Genomic DNA, 16,466 nt, shown 5'->3' on the forward strand with positions numbered 1-16,466 from the left:
CCTTGAAGCCACATAAAATGTTGGACTCCTTGGTCAATCAGTTGTTCAGAAAATTAAAAGTGATGTGCAATGAACCAGTCGAGTTCAGCAAATTTCTGTCGGAGGATTTTTCGTTCTTTCCACCTTTCCAAGTAATCATCATGCCTTCCTTCATCTGAAATCCATCCATGAATGTTTGGACTGGGTGCTGGTGGGTTACTTTCAGATGCAAAGCTTCTTCTTCTTCTCCTTCTTGAAGGTTCAGCCATATTGAGTAGAGAAAGAAAAACATTTGATAGCAAGATGGTACAATTTTGAGTGAAAAAGAGAAGGAATTTGAAGTTCTAGAGTAATGAATGATGTAAATAGGTAAAAGAAGGGATGAGAGGGGTTAAAAAAGCTTGAAATCAGACCTCCAACGTTCAAAAAAACATTGAATGGCCGTTTATAGCCATTACAACGACTAGTTTTGGAAAAATCTGCAACCTGCAACGCGGGTTAATCGATTAACTCGATGGGTTAATTGATTAACGTTAATTGATTAACTACTCGAGGAAGAAGGCACGCGAACACGCAACACTTGTTTTTCCCGCCCAAACTCTATTCCAAGAATGACGGACAGCTACGAAATCACTTGTGACAACATTCCCGCGCACGAGGAAGACCAGATAAAACCCTACATCAACTATGTTGCTTATGGCTTGGGAGGCCTCTGTACCTTATGGACTGGACGTCCCAAGAACCATCATGTGGACCAAGCCGAATGGTCTTAGGAGAGCCGGACGTCCGTGATCATATTTATATAAGGTTTAAGGTAAGAAGTGATTAGAGCCATTGGGATGAGATTGGGTCGTGATTAAGACTTCACTAATACCAGGACCATGGTGAAAACTATAAATGGAGGTCAAAGATAAAAGGTAGGTGATTCACATTTACTGTGCATTTATTACTGATTTAAACTTACCGAACGGATCATCTACTGACTTAAGCATCAGAGTACCCTTAGTAGGTACACCTTGGGGCGAGAGAGCGAAGAAGGAGATCAAAGAGTGAGACTTGAAGGCTTTGAAGAGAAAATTGTGAAGGCGTCTGGAGTGACTCCACCCCACAACCAAAACATATTTTAATTATTTGAATCCAACATGCCTTTTATTATAAGAAACTTTGATGAGTGGAGAATTTAGTAATCACTTAACACTATCTACGGCATATGCACTCTAGAGGATTAAAATTACAAATACTAACTGCTTTTGCCCCATAAATCTTTCGACAATCCCTAAAACAGCTCTGATCATAGAAATCATACAACTTTACATCACAAATCTTTCCCTCTGCCACCATCATTGGCCCTTCATTTTCTACAACAACCAAAAACTAAGTTTTTAAGAACAAAATAATTTTTTGAATAATATATTATGTTTATGTTATGAGATTAGGTCAGATATTGAACATAACAAAAACAGATGAAAGAAAAACCCTATACGTAGCAATTCCAATAGAAAGAAGTATAATCATGAAAAGTGAGAATATGATCTTCATAGTAATTCAATTTTGTAGAAATAGTCTTTCTTTAAATGCAATCCTCAGTTGATTGATATGTGTTTCAGTTATGTAGGGTCGAGGAACGGTCGTCCTGTTCTAGCTTGCTCCGTATCCGATTGGTGTTTGACCTGCAGAAGACACTCTGACACTCAAATCAAGTCAGATTTAGTTTTCAAGAAGGTCTTAATGAATTGAATTATGTTCAAAACTATCTTTACCTCCATATCAAACCTATATTTATAGAATTTATAATAATCAAACCTATTAATTGATCATTATTGACCGTTAATGTACCAGCTAATCATCCATTAATGACCGTTACATTATTCATTAGTCTTTAACTACCTTTAACGGCTGTCCAATCGTACCGTATCGGTTGACAGTTCATTTAATCGTGTACACCATATTGTACACAGGCCCCAAGTCCCGAACAATTGACGAATTTTATTATTTTTCAATATTTTGACATATTTTGTATGTAACATGTATTCTTAAATCTTCAAGTCACTTTTTCTCTAAACATACCTTTAATTACATTTTTCTTTCTTGCAACCAGAAATAATAGAAATGATTGATTGGGTTGATGCTCATGTTCATGATGAAGGTGATGTTGCAAGAGAAATGGTGGAGGATGAGGTTGTTGGTGATGGTGAAGTTCAAATAGAAATGGTGGAGGGTGAGGTTGTTGGTGATGGTCAAGTTCAAAGAGAAATAGTGGACGGTGAGGTTGTTGGTGATGGTGAAGTTCAAAGAGAAATGGTGGAGGGTCGGGTTGTTGGTGATGGTCAAGTTGAAAGAAAAATGGTGGAGAGTCAGGTTGTTGGTGATGGTCAAGTTGAAAGAGAAATGGTGGAAGGTGAGGTTGTTGGTCATGGGGAAGTTGAAAGAGAAATGGGATATGGTGAGAGTGAAGACCAAGGTCATGATTTACAAGATGTTGAGGTCCATGATGTAGAGGTCCATGATGTACAGGACGCTGAGGTCCATGATGTAGAGGAGGCTGAGGTACATGATTTTGAGCTTGAGGATTTAGGAGAGGATGATGATTTAGACAAGAGTGAGGATGAGGATGTACGTTAGGCTGAGGATGTAGATGTAGATGATGCTGAAGAAGTAGATGAGAATGTTGATGAGGATGTTGAATGTGAGTATGTTAGTGAAGAAAGTCTAGTTAATGTCAGCATTCAGTGTGACATTGGGACTTGTAAAGGAAATGTGAGAGCAAAACCTTCCACTCCAGTAGGTGAGTGTTCATGGACAACGGATAATGATTCCATTGATGATGTTTGTGGCTTGTCTAACATTGAGTGGCTATCAGAGGAGTTGAATAGTGGACCAGATAGTGAGGACAATGATGATTCCATTAAGATCAGTTTTCCCACTTTTAGTATGCCTAAAAGTTTGGGAGATTATAAATGGGAAGTAGGAATCTATTTCGCTAAGAAAAGAGAATTCACAGATGCGATAAGGACTTATGCACTGAGTAATGGGAGAAATTTAAAATTTGTTAAGAATGACAAGAAAAGGGCTTTTGTAAAGTGTTTGGGTGGAAACGGGAATTGCAAATGGTATGCGTATTGCTCCTACAAGTGTGGTGTGAAGGCATGACAACTAAGAAAAGTGATTGATCATCACAGCTGTAGTAGAGATTTCAATGTAAAGTTGATGACTTCAAAATGGTTGAGTGAAAGGATGGAAAAAACTGTTAGAGAAAACCCTACTATGAAGGTGATGGATATTAGCGAGAAAGTGAGTAGGAAATGGAATGTAGGAATTTCTAGAAATATGGCTTTTAGGGCAAGAGCCATTGCAAAGGATACTGTTGAAGGGTCATTCAAGGAACAATTTAAAGGAATTTATGATTATGGTCATGAGCTCCTGAGAACAAATCCAGGTTCAACAGTAAAAATCAAAGTTGAAAATACTAATGGTGAAGTAATATTCAAGAGATTTTATACATGCTTGAAGGCATGCAATGATAGCTTCATTTGTTGTAGACCTATTATTGGGTTAGATGGATGCTTTTTGAAAGGCAAGTATGGAGGGGAGATACTAACAACAGTGGGAAGAGATGAAAACGAACAAATTTTGCCCATAGCATATGTTGTTGTTGAGGTAGAAAACAAAGACTCCTAGACTTGGTTTTTGGACCTTCTGATTCAAGACCTTGGTGGGGAAGCTGTCTGTGCATCATGCACATTTATTTCAGACCAACAAAAGATCAGTCAAAACAATCTTAATTACACACTTTTAAATGGTTAACTACAAGTTATTTTACATATAACTCAACTAACTTAAATATTTTAAAATCTCAGGATCTATTGCCAGCTATTCAAGATCTTCTACCTGGGTAGAACAAAGATTTTGTGTTAGGCATTTGTATTCAAACTTTAGAAAAAAATATCCTGAAAAAAACCTTAAACGTCTAATGTGGAGGGCAGCAACAACCACATATCCACAACAATGGGAGGCTGAAATAAGGAATATTAAAGAGATCAATTTAGAGGCTTTTAAATACTTGATTGCCATTCCACCTAGGTATGTATTCAGTCTTATCAATACTTTATATACTCACATTTGACATTTAAATAGATGACAACTTATATTGACTGAAATTTACTTCTCCTAGGTTTTGGTCCAAATCAAGATTACCCCTACATCACAATGTGACACTCTTGTGAACAACATGTGTGAAGACTTTTATAGTGTGCTAGTTCATACTAGGTCTAAGCCAATTATTAGCATGTTAGAAGACATTAGGGTTTACATTATGAAGAGATGGACTACCAACAGGACAAAGATGACATCATATCAAGGTTCTATCTGCCCTAAGGTTCTGAACAGATTTCAAAAGGAGTCATGGTTAACCAGATATTGGTTACCGAGGTAACTTTAATCAATAAATTAAAGTCTGTTTCCATTGATGATGACTATTTTGTTGCTAACTGTGTTATCAATTTCTATTCATCACAGGTGGTCAAGAGAAAAATTGTTTGAAGTCAAACACATTTCACAATTTTGGCAGTAATTTGTGGTCAATGTTGACAAGATGGACTGCACATGTAGAAAATGGACAATTATTGGCATTCCTTGCGCTCATGCCAATACTACAATGAAATTCTTGAATATAAATGCAGAAGACTACATTCGTCAGTGGTTTAGGAAGTCTACTTATGAAGAGAATTACAACACAATCATTTATCCTATCAATGGTCAACATGTCTGGGAAATTACATTATATTCAGATGTATTACCGCCAAAGAAGAGGACGATGCCAGGAAGACCCAAGAAAAAAATGAAGACTGGAAAGAATGACAGTGTATTAAGAAAAGGTGGGAACATAAAAAAAATGTGGCCTCTGCAAAGAACTAGGACACAACAAAAAATCTTGTCCACAAAGACCTCCACCAATACAAGTTTGTACAGCCCAATGTACTCAACAAACAAATGTTCCTATTACTCAGGAATCTACTATGCTTCCTACTGTCCAATGTACTGAAGCAACAGAAGTCACAATGCCTCCACCAACACATGTTCCAATTACTCAATAATCAACTATGCTTGTATCTGATGAATGAACTCATCTTTAATTTGTAGCAAATGTTAGCTCTTTCATTTTCAAGACACTCTTTTAAATATGATGTAATGTTCAATGTTCAAGGAACAATGTTTTATTAGCAGTCTGTAGTTGATGTATTTTGATCATGTAAGACAATGTTCTTATGAGCTTCCTTTTGGTTATAACAGAATTTTTTATGTTCATTATTGACCATTGCTTATCCTTTATGTATTTTTATAATGTAAGACAACGTTCTTATCAGCTTTCTTTTGGTTATAAGAGAATGTTTTATGTTCATTATTCATCATTTACATTTATTGATCATTCTTGTATCATGTTCAAACTTATATTGCACTTGAATGAGCATTATAATCAAAGAAATTAAATCACAAAGTATTAACCAGTAATCACTCACCTTTATAAATAAAACACACATTAAAATTAGAAATACGAAATTACAATTTGTAAACTTGTTATAACAAATCAACCAAGTTTCATCAACATCACTATTACAATTACATTAAAAACACATACAACGAAGATCATCCCCAATAACACCTTCAACCACTTTTCCAACTTCACAACACTTTTCTCTATAAAACCAATTTTCATCTTTCCAGCATCACCGTTGTCCATCGTCATCACACTCACTTCTTCATTTCTTGCACTTCCACTCCTTTCTTCTACATTCAACCTATTTCCTTCATTTGCATCTTCACTGCACCACTGAAAGAAGTTGCAACCAAAAAAATCTTCACTCCCACCCTATTCAACAACAACACACACACCCTCGTCAAAAACCCAAAAAATCAAACAAACATTTATGCTTATATTAAACTGACCTTGAAGTTAGGGCAACCCCATAATTTTTTGCCCTTGTTTTTAGGGGTTTTCGCAACGCGAAACACTGCATTAAAACCACAGAAGCAAGTGGATTTTACACCCTCTTAACATTGCCACTACTGTGTTCGAAGTCCGAACTCAAACATTTGCAGGACGATGATGAATGAGACATTTCCGCAGTTGCACAGTGCTTCGAGAACCTCTTCTTCCCCAAGACGAACACCACGATAAAACACTTTGAATGTGAGGGGATCCCTTTAAATGTTAGGACTACAAAGGAAATGCAATATTTTTAATCCACATCACTCATTCAATTAAATGCACAATGTCACACCATTAAAAAAAAATTACACATCAGCTCAACTAAACGCCATCTGGGACAACTTAACGGATATGGTAAAATTGACTCATTTTTACAAATATTATGACCCAATTGAGACAGTTTCAAATATGAGAACTCAACTGAGATTCTCATACAAATATGAAGACCATCCGAGGGTTTAAACCTATATTTAATATTATGTAATTAAAAATAGTCACATTCTTAATTACGTAAGTAAAAGTATCCCACTTTATGTAATTCTAAAATGTGTAAATTAAAATTATATGTAATTTATAATCTAAATATTTTAAAATTATTTAATTTAGAAAATATATTCGGAAACATTTTTTATGCTGTGTGGAGTCATTTTTATTTCCCGTAGGTTTCATTAAAAAAATGGATTATCACATTTGGGCCATTATTACAGTAGTAGAATGGTTTGGGCTTAGGGTCCAGTCCAAACCCGATACCCGATTCATACTCTAGGGTTTAAGTAAGTGGAATGAATAGCGACCCAGACCTCTACTTATTGAAGAGGCGCCCAAATAACTGTGATTCTTCGCCGGTCGCCACTCGCAAGACGCAAGTCACAATGGTAATCGCAATTTCGTTTTCTTGTTCTCTGCTTTGTAGAATGTTCATTCGTGTGGAATCCGATCAATAATGTTGTTTGTGTTGTTGACCTGGCGTGACATTACAGCCTAAGCAGATCCACGAGATAAAGGATTTCCTTCTGACGGCGCGGAGGAAGGATGCGAGGTCGGTGAAAATCAAGAGGAGCAGGGATGTGGTTAAGTTCAAGGTTCGATGCTCCAAGTATTTGTACACGCTTTGCGTCTTTGACCCTGAGAAAGCCGATAAATTGAAGCAATCTCTTCCTCCTGGTTAGTTAAACACAATCGATTACAATGCTTTTTTAATTCAATATTTAGGAATTATGATCGTGAATGCCAAAGTTATACGCATTTTTCAGGTTTGAGTGTTCAAGACCTGTAAAGGTGCTCACGCAGCAGCATTAATCTCCCTTTTTGTTTCTTCATGTTATGGATTTCTAGCTTCGTTTTATGTTCTGGTAATTGTTGCGAGTACTTGGTTGCTTTAATTTTGCTGTGAAATGTGGAATTTTGGTATTTTCAGTTCAATTCAATTCAATTACCCGTAAATTAAATCTGCGGTTTATATTGTTTATTATTCCCTGGACTGTGCTTAGCTTTTTGCTTACATTGAGTGAAGGATGCTATTTCTCAACTCACCATTTCTTTGGCTTAAAGAATCATACTAATTTTTCATTATAATAACATTTCTTAAGAAGGAAAATTGAGTAACTTCACTTGTTGCCATTGTGTGGTATTAGACAGTCTTTGTTTGCTTATATTGATTAAGGGCAATTTGTATAATGGTTTCTTAGATTGATAGTTGTTTGCTATGAAATGGTAGTACAATCAGGCTGGCTTTTTAGTTCTCTTAAGTTTGAAATGGTAGAGACGTGCATATTTGATTTTACTTTTTACAATAGATAATTAATTTTAATAGTTTCCAAGAGGCATTTAAGATAATATTTACTTTCAATAGAACTAAAATTATAGAATGGTATTGTACACATTTTTGCGGTTCAAACTAAAGTCATGGTTGATGGGTTGATCCGGTCAATCGGAGTTTGAACCACTAAATTGGCATCACGACCCATACATTATAGAATTTGATAAGGTTAGTTTAAGAAAAAAAACAGTTCTAATATAGCAGGGGGACTTCAAGTGAGTACCCTGGATTCCATAATAATATAGCAAGCATTGTTGAAGCGGTACATAATATTTTTTTAACTGACTAAATTACATTTTTTGAACAAATTACAATTATTTTCTCGGACTGTACATACTTTACTTTTTTATTTTCAAACAAGCCTGAATGAAATCATACAAAGGTTGAGATATTGGACAAAATCTCAAGTACTGGAAGACCTGGATATACCAGGCCTGAATGAAATCTTAGTAGCTCAAGAGTGTTTTGGATTGCAGATACGAAGTTTATAATTGATGTTACTTATTATACAAAATCTAAAATATTATTCTCAGTTTAGTTAAAATTTTAAGTCTCATAATATTTTAATATATTTTTAAGATTTGTTTTGTGTCTAAATTTTTTATGTTTTGTATGAGTTATTGTTTCTATTTTGTTATTGAATGGTCATAACTTTTTCTGGAGACATATGTCAATAAATAAAACTTTTTTAAAAAAAAATTTAAAAATAAGAAAAGGAATGAAATAACTATTTTTTAAAAAGGATTAAAAAATATTACCTCTTCTTTTTATATAGACATTCCACTCCACCCATCATCTTCATCATCACTCATTTTCAAGATCCTTTCCATGAACTTTTATCTCACCTTTTTTCTATCATACCCATCATCTTCAAATTCTATTAATTCTTTGGTGCACCCCTATTTTACCTTGCCACCACTCTTTTCAGTTTTTGGGTTATCTGATATTGGGCTATTTTTTGTTGTTTTATTTAACATGTCTGTTAATTCCGCACCTCTCGACACCGTTATTATCTTTTTGGATCACAGTTTTGAGTTCATTCCTCTAACTCCTTTTCCCCTTTGTTTTATTTTTGGACTTTTACATTCTCCACCCGCGTATTTACTCGTACACTTTCTGTCCTTTGTATTTCATTTTTGTCCTTGTTCCTAATTACACCCTATGTATTTTACATCCTTTTTTTTTTAACTTTTTGGACCTTTTGTTTTACCTTTTTGGCATCTCACTTTTCACATACACCTATTTTTCTTATATATATATATATATATATATATATATATATATATATATATATATATATATATATTCAAAAATATAAAATTTTTAGAAATAAAAAATATATTTCTTTTTTATGTTTGTACAATATCTTGTTGTCTAATTCATTTTCAAATAACTAAAAATAACACCAAAGAAATTATATTTTTTCAAAATCAAAGAAATCAAATCAACATTCAAACTATGTTTTTTTTAAGTACTATGTGAGTTATGGTTTTTTATTATGAATAGAAATATCTATTATAGATAGAGTTCAAATAATATTAAAAATAATTTCTAAATAGTTTTCTAGAATTACGTCAATCATAATCTTTTATTATGAATGAAAATATGAGGTTAATATTTACCATTATGAATAAAATGTTTATTATTCTTATGGTTCTTACTTTCTGGTGGAAGTCAAGTTAGTTTCTGTTATCAAAAAAGTTTCCTCTTCAAATTACTAATGACAGGAGTGTGATATTTTACAATATTTTAAATGTTTTTTAACTTTTCTTTCACAATTTCTTTTAATTTTGTGTCAGGTTTCTTTGGTGACATGTGGTATTGCCAATTGATTTCAATTAAGTTTTTTTATGTCTTTTTAATTTAATTTAATCTATTTTTTTCTTAAAATTAAGCAATATTGTTTCTCTTAAAAAATAACTTTTATTATTTGTATAAATGTTATATTGATATTTTTATTAAAAATATTTTTTAAAATATTACATTATTGTATATGATTAATCTATATTTTGTTAATTATGATTTTAACTACTAAATATTAATATAATATTTATACAAATATTAAATTTAGTTTGAGAATCAAATTTATTATTTGTATAAATGATACTAATTAATTTATTCTTATGAAACAAATAGATTAACAAAACATGAATTAGTAATATAATATATTAAAAATGATTTTTAATAAAAATATCAATATAATATTTAAATAAATAATAAATTTTGTTTCAATTTAGAGAGGAACAATAATGTTTTTAAAAATTATGACTAAATTGAATTAGAGACATAGAGGGACTAAATTGAAATCAAGATAATGATAATACACATGACGTCATTTTCTTATTGATAGTGTTATGTGTCACAAGAGACCTGATATATTGTAACAACTTTTTTTATAAAAAAAAATTAAAAAGTATTAAAAAAATCACCTATTGATATGAGACATGTTAATGTTTCTAATAATTTTTTTTAAGAGGGCTTATTGATGAATTTTTTCAAAAGTCAGAACGTAATTGAAATTTTTTAAAAAACGTGAACCAACTTGACACATTCATATCAAAGTAAGGACCATAATTAAGCCTAAAAAAATATGTTAAAGGGAGACTAATCCTTATATGCTCCACAATTTTAATTTTTTTCTGTATTATTTTAAAAATTATTTTTTTATTGTATAGAAAATCCTCCTTATTCTCCTTCATACACATACTTTATGCCTAAACATTAGTTAGATCCAGTACCTAGCTCTGAGTAGTATAGATTTATAAGGGATTGTTAGTTGTGCCATGACAAATGTACTTCTCCCGTTGTCATTGTGAGAACCCTAGCTAGAACCTGTTCACTTCATTAATATTCTCACATGTTGGTTCCCAACAATTGTGCAAAATGTTGTGAAATGTGTCATAACTGAAGCCTTGATCCTTAGATATTAGAGAATCATCATTGTGAGATAATGTATTATGCCATAGACTTTAAGTGTCAAACTTTTGTTAAGACAAAAAAGAAAGACTATAACATCCTTTACCCTTCATCTTCTCTTGTACATATCAATAAATGTATCTCATTCTTTATCAACACTTCATGTTAGCGAACGTCTCTTAAGTGCATGCATGCATTATATCTCATTTAGGTTTGTTAGTCAATTGCATATTATGTATGGTGTTTCTTCAATTACATTCATATTAGCATATATCATGGGAATAAGTGACTATGAGACACAAATATGCACTATATTCATATTTTGTCTTCATTCATGGTACCATATATAGTTTCAAATGCATAACGTTCAATCTTATGTCGTTTCACATAATACATATCACGTTTCAATATGCATAATTCAATCGTAACATCTTAAATAATCATCCTACCTTACATAATGCATAACATGCTTCCATATGATATCTTAAGATATTATTATATGTAATTAGATATTATTGTTAGATAATAATTATTGTTGAGATTATTGATAGGGGGAGCACAAGATTAGTTGAACTCATAATCTCATTGATATCTGTGTTTTTAATGATGACAACACATAGTTAATAAAAACACATGTGTATGTACTATGTTACATGTTACATGTTTATATGCTTACTATGTTATATTTGTATAAGCATAACTGTGAACATATTGTGTTGATTATTGCATACTACTGTGTTGGAAATGTGTTTTTATTTGTGTATGTAATGAGTTTTCGGAAATGAAAAATCACAAGCATCAAGCTTCAACTGTCTGAACCTTTTAACTATAGCAAAACAATAAGTTTTAAGTCGATTACATTGGTGGTTAAATCAATTAAAACTCGTGTGTTTGCACAAACTATTTTCAAGTGTGCTGTGATGAATTTTGAGAAGAAAAGTTTTCAAAAATATGTTAAGTGTTACTACTTGATCGATTGCATGCATCTTGTATTTGACTAAGTTTATTATAGATTTGAAAATTGTTTCAAAGCTTGACATAACTGTCACAACGGTCATATTTTTAAATATGTTGACCAAACATTTATTGCAAATCGATTACATTAATTGCGCTTTCAATTAATGCATTTGACTATTGTTAATCTGTTATAACTGTGAAATGCATTCGACTAGATTAATAGCGTAATTGATTAAAACGCGTTTGATTTGTCTTATACTATATATAGACACATGATTTGATTTCTATAAGAAGAATTGATGTTTACACTTTCATATCTTTTCAGTGTGCTTTTTGAAATCTTACAGAAGAGAGAAAAGCTCCAAGAATCAAGAATTACCGTGGTGATAAAGTCTTGAGGATTTCTTGTGAAGCAAGATTGTGATTGGAAACGTCTGATCATTCTGCACAAGAAGGTGCTTTAGACGTGATTAGGAAAAGCTTTGGCAAACGTTGATAGTTGCTGGTATTCCCTGTGGTGTATACAGGAAGAAGAATGTGGTTCTTGACTTTGAGGGGGATCTCAAAGGGGTTGACAACAGGAGAGGATTGTTCTTGCTGCTTGTCTGTTTTGTGTATTGCCTATACTTAGATTAGTGAGTTAGAGAGGAGATTTACATTTTGACGTGAGGTTGCTGTAAAGCCCTTGGTGTAAAAACTCATATCTATATAGTGCATTGGCTTCTATCTTGGGTTGAGTGGAAGGACACTAGATGTAGGCAGATTGACCGAACCAATATAAACTGCAGTGTTTGAATTTTCTTATCCCTTCTCTCTACATTAAGTCGATTATACTGTCATTGCATTCAAATGCACTTATTGTTTCATTGCATACAAATTTACTTGCGATTCAAGAAAAGTTTAAAGACTTCCTATTTTGCAAAAAAGATTTTATAAGCAATCATTTTTACACATCACCAATTAACCCCCGCCCCCCTCTTGGTGTGAGAAACAAAACACTTCTTTTTTAACAATTATAATAATAATAATAAAAAAAAATTATTGATAGACTTATCAAAATCAATTAGAATAAAGGTATTATGAAAGAATATATTAGGTTTAATCCTTTTGGATGTCCCTATTTTTGCGCAATCTTCTCAAATAGATACTCGCATATTATTTGATCTCAATCAGGTCCCTATTTTTGTAAAATTGACTCAATTGAAACCTTGTCGTTAATTGGACTAGACGACATTACAATTTATGTGTGTTGGCTTACTGACTGTGCAATTTTTGATGATGTGGCACAGTGGTCGTCTTAGATGGATAAAAGCTTCCTGACGCACCGCTAAACGACTCACAAGTCAAAGCGTCAAAAGAGAGTTATGCTAAACAAATAAGTTATTTGTACCCAAGGGTATTCAGTTAAAATCTCAAGAAGCAAAAGGGTGTCAAGACAATGTCTCTAATAACCAAACCTTCAATAAGCATAAAAAAGATTAAGAAAGAAAATATATATGCTAAACACTCAAGCCTTTAAAGGCAATATTCCAAAAAAATGTTTACATCAGCCTAGACGATACCATAAGCTAAAATCTCTACTTCGTCCAATAGTGAAGTTCCAACTCAACTCTTTGTATCATAGAAAAACTTTATTAATAAACGCTACCTCAACGGTAGAAATTTGAAAAAACACTTTGTTGTTCTGAACAAGCATTAAATGTCATTAAATGCTTAATGATAAAAAACAACAAAAGTAAAAAGAGATAAAACATATCTACTACATGCACAATCTAATCCACTACTTTATTTGAAATATATCAGAAGTGGATGTTAGAGACAAAAGAGACATTCACAAAATGTTCTCTTCATAAGAAGAAGTGTTTGAAAGAAAGTACAACTTACTTCAAGCAAAGTACTGAAAAAGCATGTCTGCTCTGACAAGTTGACTTTAACCAACGACTACTTTGGATAAAAGAGAAGACACAAGATTCAAGGCCAAGAACTCAGCCTAACCGATATCTTTTTAAGAGCCTTTAAATAAAAGATTACAAAGAAATAATCAAGAGGATAACATAGGAAAAATCTTATAACGAAAACATTCATCCTACGAAAAGTGTTTAAAAGAGAAACACAGAAAAACTCAAGAAAAAGAAAATATCTGAGCAAGAGAAAAAGAAGAACAATCAAGAAACACTCTCGAGCTTCATTATAATTTTTGCTTACTATTGTAAGAAGAGAGAAAAAGAGAAACACCCAGTGAGTCTCTAGACTATATTGTATTATACACATATCCTCTCTACGAGAGTAATAGTTTAAACAACTTGTAAGCAATCGTTGTTTGCAATTCTGAAGAGAATTAAAACACTTGTTGAAACTCTGAGGAGTTGAGGAAATCTAGGCAACATATCAGAGGATACCAGGATTGTCTAATACCAGGAGTGGTGCGAATACTCAACTAGTCTAGGGTAACGGAAGGATATTCGCTAACTAGGGATACCAGGAGTGGTGCGAATACTCAACTGGTCTAGGTAACAAAAGGTTATTCGCTGACTAGGGATACCATGACTGGTGCGAATACTCAACTAGTCTAGGGTAACAGAAGGTAATTCGGTGACCAGGGATACCAGGAGTGGTGAGAATACTCAGTTGTGTAATCTTGTTGAAGATTATATTGAACCCTCTATGGATAGAGGAGACTAGACATAGCTCAGTTGAAGTGAACTAGTACAAAATTATCTGTACATTTATTACTTACCTTTGCCTAAACTCTTCTCTTAGAAAACTTGCAATTGCACTTTAGTTTTATAAAGCAAGAATCTTCTCATACTAAATGGTTGTTTTTTAACTAAGGAAGTTCTTCCAAACTCTGCAATACATACATACATACATACATATATATTCTGAATAACACATGAAAATAAGTTATCATTGACAATCACTTAAAGTCGAGCATTTAACAACTATTTGATAAATCTCATACTCAGCAACGTGCTATATCAGAAGGGTTGTGAATTTTTTTTTCCATTAACACTATTCAACCTCCCACTCCTTCTAGTGTTTTTCAGGTACTTCATACACTTTTTGGGTGAAACTCTAACAAAGTGGTCGAAAATGTAAACTTTCCTGGTGATGGTGGGAAGTGGTGTACTTGCCGGTGAAGCCTTCCAGAGAATGGTGGGAAATGTCATTGTTTAATGGTGTGGTAAAGTGTACCAGCCCAGTGAAGCTCTTTAAGAGAGTGGTGGGAGGTGACACTTGACCTTATGGGTGCATGTGAGTAATCCGGTAGTGGTTCAATATATATAGTGAATGGTGTTAGACAAATTAGGTATGAGTTTGTTATTGATTGAGTGAGTTTGGTTGTGACTTGATTACTTTGACGAAGTAGTTGTAGGGTAATAGGCTGGTGACTTTGATTGTTGATATTGTGGTTGTTAATGATTTGTTTTGAAGTGATATATGTGATGTCATGTGAAGATATGTGTAGGTATATGAAGATATGTTCTGTTCGGAAGTCTTATTCTAAGTAGATGTTTAATACATATGTATGTTTATATGACTTATTTTTGTTAGCTCACCTTTACATGTTGTGTTTGTGATTTCCACCTGCGATGATCATACATGTACGGAGTGTTGTCAAAACGGGCCATCTAGCCCAACCTGGCCCGGCCCATCACGGGTTGGTCACTTAGTGAGCTAACCCAACCGGGCTCATTTATTAGCGAGTCGAAAAAATTTGAACCCGGCCTAGCCCACCACGAGTTGGTGGGTTAAACGGGTTGACTCACTAGCTCACTTAATTATTTTTTTTAAATCCAAATAAATTACAATTTGTTTGTAATTCAAATTTAAATAATTTCACTTTAAAATGATATTAAATTCCAAAGACAATTCAAAATAAAAAATTAACATAAAACTCAAATGTAATCCAAAAACAAACCCCAAAAGCGAATAAATAAGTTTATCATATTGATAATTTTTGTGTCACTTATCCATTTATAAGATTATAGTCTTGAACGGATAAATTTATAATATTTTGCTCTCTTGAAACATCTTTTTCTTTATTCTCATTTACAATACAAAAAAATTTTAACTAATAATATTGAAACACAAAATAATAAATAATTAAATTAAACTGTGTGGGTTAGTGAGCCAACCCGACTCACCACGAGTTCAACCCGGGTGAGTCGGGTTTTAAGTGAGCCGGGTTGAAAATTGGCTTGTATAAAAAAATTTCATTTTTTTTAAACCCAGCCTAGCTCGAATCTATGGTGGGCCGGGTTGGCTCGTGAGTTCTAACCCTTTCAACCATCTGGCCACCTTCTATGAGTTGTGTGGAAGTCTTGGAACAATTTCTAAAGATGAGGATACTATCTATCTTAACTGTTTCCTTTTTCACTCATAGGTAAAGCAAAAATAGGATTGCACTCAAACCGAAATCAAAGCTTAACAAGCTGAGAAGAGATGGAGAAAAAGTTCTTGGCAAGATTCTTCCCACCTTCTAAATAGATAATTGCAAAGGATGTTATTGAAACTTTCTCCCAAGAAGTTGATGAACACTTCTGTGAAGCTTGGGAGAGATATAAAGCATTATTAAAAAAAATGCTCAAACCATGGATTTGATGATGTAACACAACTTAACATGTTTTATTGTGGACTTAGGCCACATACCATAATGTTATTGGATGCTTCAATAGGTGGAACTATGATGTTGAAAAGTGTTGAAGAAGCCACTACAATCATTGAATCATTAACAACAAGTGATCATCAAGTATAATATGATAGAAGTCAAACTTCCAAGACATGAATAGTAGAGTTGGGCACACA

At 33.1% G+C, this 16,466-nt stretch overlaps 1 protein-coding gene and 1 non-coding gene across 2 annotated transcripts; one reads left to right on the forward strand and one right to left on the reverse strand.

The window, feature by feature from the left end:
* Nucleotides 1-6,715: 6,715 nt before the first annotated feature.
* LOC108338194 (60S ribosomal protein L38) lies at nt 6,716-7,413 on the forward strand. Its single transcript, XM_017574946.2, has 3 exons — nt 6,716-6,840; nt 6,946-7,129; nt 7,219-7,413. Exons 1-3 carry the CDS (start codon nt 6,748-6,750, stop codon nt 7,239-7,241), a joined length of 300 nt encoding a protein of 99 aa, XP_017430435.1. The 5' UTR covers nt 6,716-6,747; the 3' UTR covers nt 7,242-7,413.
* An 8,737-nt stretch (nt 7,414-16,150) lies between these two features.
* On the reverse strand, nt 16,151-16,259 carry LOC128195137 (small nucleolar RNA R71). Its single transcript, XR_008246709.1, has one exon. It is a non-coding gene; the product is annotated as a small nucleolar RNA R71 (small nucleolar RNA).
* Between the last annotated feature and the right edge of the window lie 207 nt (nt 16,260-16,466).

This window comes from Vigna angularis, chromosome 1, assembly GCF_016808095.1.
Source record: "Vigna angularis cultivar LongXiaoDou No.4 chromosome 1, ASM1680809v1, whole genome shotgun sequence".
Taxonomy (NCBI): Eukaryota; Viridiplantae; Streptophyta; class Magnoliopsida; order Fabales; family Fabaceae; genus Vigna; species Vigna angularis.

Bases quoted from the DNA above. Each gene is read 5' to 3' on its own strand.
- LOC108338194 (XM_017574946.2), top strand. From the start codon at position 6,748: ATGAATAGCGACCCAGACCTCTACTTATTGAAGAGGCGCCCAAATAAC. The intron at 6,841-6,945 runs GTAATCGCAATT...GTGACATTACAG, and splicing joins GCAAGACGCAAGTCACAATG to CCTAAGCAGATCCACGAGAT. The intron at 7,130-7,218 runs GTTAGTTAAACA...CGCATTTTTCAG, and splicing joins GAAGCAATCTCTTCCTCCTG to GTTTGAGTGTTCAAGACCTG.